Source organism: Quercus lobata, chromosome 11 (genome assembly GCF_001633185.2).
Source record: "Quercus lobata isolate SW786 chromosome 11, ValleyOak3.0 Primary Assembly, whole genome shotgun sequence".
In the NCBI taxonomy this organism is placed as follows: Eukaryota; Viridiplantae; Streptophyta; class Magnoliopsida; order Fagales; family Fagaceae; genus Quercus; species Quercus lobata.
In genome coordinates this window covers 56,497,515-56,501,168 of record NC_044914.1, presented here as the reverse complement: position 1 = coordinate 56,501,168, position 3,654 = coordinate 56,497,515, and the positions used below count along the sequence as shown (strand labels likewise).

The following is a 3,654-nucleotide window of genomic DNA, read 5'->3' as shown; positions in this document are numbered from 1 at the left end:
TTCAGTTTCTGCTGAAGAGAAATGAGGGATTAGGATTAGATTATAGGTATATATATATATAGGGTATTTTTGTAATTTCAGGGTACCGGTTTTTATCCAGGCCGGGTTTCAGGCCGAGTTTCAGGTCGGGTCTCGGGTTTTTTTTAAAAAAACCCATACCCGACCCTATTCCTAATCGGACCGGGTAAAACCCGGCCCATTAGGGTTGGGCCAAGCCGGAAACCCGCGGGTCGGGCAAAAATTGCCATCCCTATTCTTTTGGCGGGTTTCGAACCCATCTTCTTCTTTCTTTTCTTCTAGTGGGTTTCAGTCCTACCAATCTCCCTTTTGTTTTTTATTTGTGTGTTGTACAACCTTAACCTTCTTCCACTGTATAGCCTTAGACTTCCACCTTTGCGTGTAGTTTTTTTTTAATCATTGCGTGTAGTCTGCCTTCAGACCCTTCACTGCCTTGTATTGATTTACTATTGTTTAATGGTTAATACTTTAATTTCTTTTAATTTTGTGAGCCCTTCACACGTGAGTCACTTATTGGGAAAGTTGAAAGTTTTAGCCTTTAGCCACTTGTGTTGACTTCTAAGCCACCCCACTCCACATGGCTAACTTATGTCTCACAATTTTTAATTTTTTTTCCTCTTTTAATTTTAATTTTATCATTACTCTTGTTATAATCTAAAAAATAATTATTAATTTATTATTATTATTATTGAGTGATATTTGAGATTTGGGCTTAATAAGTTTGACATATTAGTTGAAATATGAACTTATAATGGTAAAATTCTTAAAAATTTATATGGGTTTTGATAAATAACCTACAATATATAAAAAATAGCTATAACCCAAAATGGCATACCGAAATAGACCGGTATTAAACCGGTACTGAAAAATTCCGTTCCAATTGATAAACCGAAATGGGCTCCAAAACGGTATTCATAACATTGATTAACACCACTGCACGATTAGTTTTAGTCTAACAAGAAATAAATATGATAGATTTACTATACTTTACACCAGGAACGTTCTTATTGAATTTAAAATTCTGAATAAGAAAGAAAGATTAATCAATTATTATATCAAGTAAACAACCACATAAAACATGGAGAAAATCATGTATAGGAGCAATGGAGCATCCAGCCAAAGCAAAAGAATGACTGTTAGTCCATTGTTTTTTTGTTTTTGATTTTTTTTAAAGATATATTTAGGTAGGTACTTTGATCAACTCTTATTTCAAATTGAATCATATTATATCCCACCCAAAAAAAAAAAAAATCTAAATTATCCTTAATTTTTTTTATTAAAAAATCCTCGTAGATACTTGATTTATTCTGCCTTAGATCCAAGTTATCCTTGCTACATTCCAAAAAAAAAAAAAAAAACTTTGCTACTAGTATTGTTCCATAAAGCCTAATCATTTGCATAAAGGAGGACCAACTGACCAAGAGATGCTCAATCCATCCATCTTTATCAATCTTAATCATCCATCTCAAATTCCAAACAAGCAAAACCAAAAGAAAAATATAGAAAGAGAAGAAAAATTATCTACATCACATTCATAATCAGTTAGAAGTTGAGCAATAAAACCCTATGACTACTAGCTACAAGTGAAATTTACGACCAAATATATGTTTTACTCAATTTCTTTTGGGTTAACTAAATTATGCTTCTCCCTTATTGCTTCCCAAGTGTGAGTAAAATTGAACTTAAATTAAACCAATTTAGCATCAGAATTGTTTATATACACATCCAACAACCTAACTCTTGAGTCTAGACAAAGACTTTTGAACAAGCTTGAGGCCAAATCCGACTGTCATTTTGGATAACAGTTGATAATTTGGCTTATAAATAGAAGCCTCCACTCAATATCCATATTTTATGAGAAAAATTTGCGTAGTTAGAATGGATTCAAAAAAATCACACTAAATCAACTAGAAAGGGGGCTAGTACGTACAAGAGCAGTAAAATTACATAATTATACAATACTAAGAAAATTTTAATTAAAAAGCATCATATAACATAGAGTTGAGTCCCTCAAGTATGTTTCAATACTGCAACAAGCTTACATGTGGTTGGCCTCTTAAGATATTAATATTAATAAGAGTTACTTTGGGAATATTTGACAATGTCATATTTTCTGAAAGGTGGACGAATAAGAATACTGAATATAGAATACCTATTTAAGACTGCATACTAAGCCCTCTATCATATTAATCTTTGATCGTTACACTTCCTTTCCTTGATCTCTTTGGTTCTACTTCTTTGGTGATTGAGTTCCTTCATTTGCTGCAAGTTTTACAACTGTTACAACTTTCACACATAAAAGCAATTCTTGGAGCATTAGAGGTGGGAGATGATAAGCTAGCTAGAATTAAATGTCTATATGCACATGCAGGAAACTTACATAATCATGCAGTCCAAGAAGCGTACATCAGTATCGAACAAGTATTTCTGAATGGAAAGAATCGATAGATGAGACTTCACGGAACCATCATCATCCTCCTTGTGCTGGTCGTCCTCGTCGTCCTCATTGCTGTCCTTGTTGAGAACACCGTGGAATAATGCAGAAAGGTCAAGTACAAAACAATAAAGATACCGAGAAAATTTGTCGACGTTGACGGACTGCGACATAAGGCAGAATTTCAGACCAGATAAGTGGACAAAACCAGCACCAGAAGTTACATACAAACGTTCACGCTCCCCAAAAATTTTTCTAGTGTAGAGATATTCACTAGCCCACAATTTCTTATCTAAATCAAATGCGTAGATACTGAGTTCTTTATGAGAGATGCAAGCCCAATAGAGAGTATTACCAATAGCTAGAGCTCTTCCACATTTAATATGTGGGTTAATCAGTATCCGTTGCTCGGAAGGCTGAAACAACTCATTCCAGGAACGAGACCTGACATTGTAGCTAAAGATTTCAACAAAATCCCATTCGTATCCATCTTTTGTGGGTGGTTTAGTTACCATAATCTCGTTGTTGGCCTCCAAGTGAGCGTATAGGATTAGGTGATCACCACGGAATTCGCAATAAGAGGGGGGGTTTGGTAGGCTTTCCCACCTTCCCAAACTGGGGTCAAAAACCTCCATCCACTCAACCGAACCTTCGATTTCCATTTCCCAACCGAAACCCCCAAAGACATAAAGCTTACCGTCGACAACAATGGTCTGAGGGTTTTGTCTACCATATTTCAAGGATGGAGCAGCCTTCCAACCCTCCTCAGGACATGTAAGGTCGAGGGTCCAAACTTCTCTACTCCGAAAATATGTAACACTATCAGGGTCAGTGTCGTCAGTGTCTTTTGTTAGGCCACCAACAGAATACAGAAGATTGCCTAAAAGTGTGAAGTATCTAGAGGGGCAAGGTTCCTTGGATTGTGAAATAGGATTGAGCCTCTTTGGGGTGAAGCTAAATTCCTTTTTCTTATCCTTTAGGTTCAGTAAAGGACATGAAAAATATAAAGTAGGAGGACAGGCTTCAGGGTCAGGGACCTTGATGATGTAACACCTCACCTCATCCCACTCGTCTGCAGCACAGTAACATATCTGAAATTCACCATCAAGCTCTAGCCTCTCCCAACCTTTCTCCTCCATATCCATAGGATTGATTGAGAGAATACTACAAAGAGAGAGAGAGAGAGACACTTACGGCTAAGG

General features: G+C 36.2%; 1 protein-coding gene across 1 annotated transcript; it reads right to left on the bottom strand.

Moving 5' to 3' along the window:
• Positions 1-2,071: 2,071 nt before the first annotated feature.
• On the bottom strand, positions 2,072-3,654 carry LOC115967523. The gene is made up of 2 exons (XM_031086641.1): positions 2,399-3,654; positions 2,072-2,280 (listed from the first exon to the last, which is right to left on the bottom strand). Exons 1-2 carry the CDS (start codon positions 3,595-3,597, stop codon positions 2,274-2,276), a joined length of 1,206 nt encoding a protein of 401 aa, XP_030942501.1. The 5' UTR covers positions 3,598-3,654; the 3' UTR covers positions 2,072-2,273.

Bases quoted from the DNA above. Each gene is read 5' to 3' on its own strand.
- LOC115967523 (XM_031086641.1), bottom strand. From the start codon at position 3,597: ATGGATATGGAGGAGAAAGGTTGGGAGAGGCTAGAGCTTGATGGTGAA.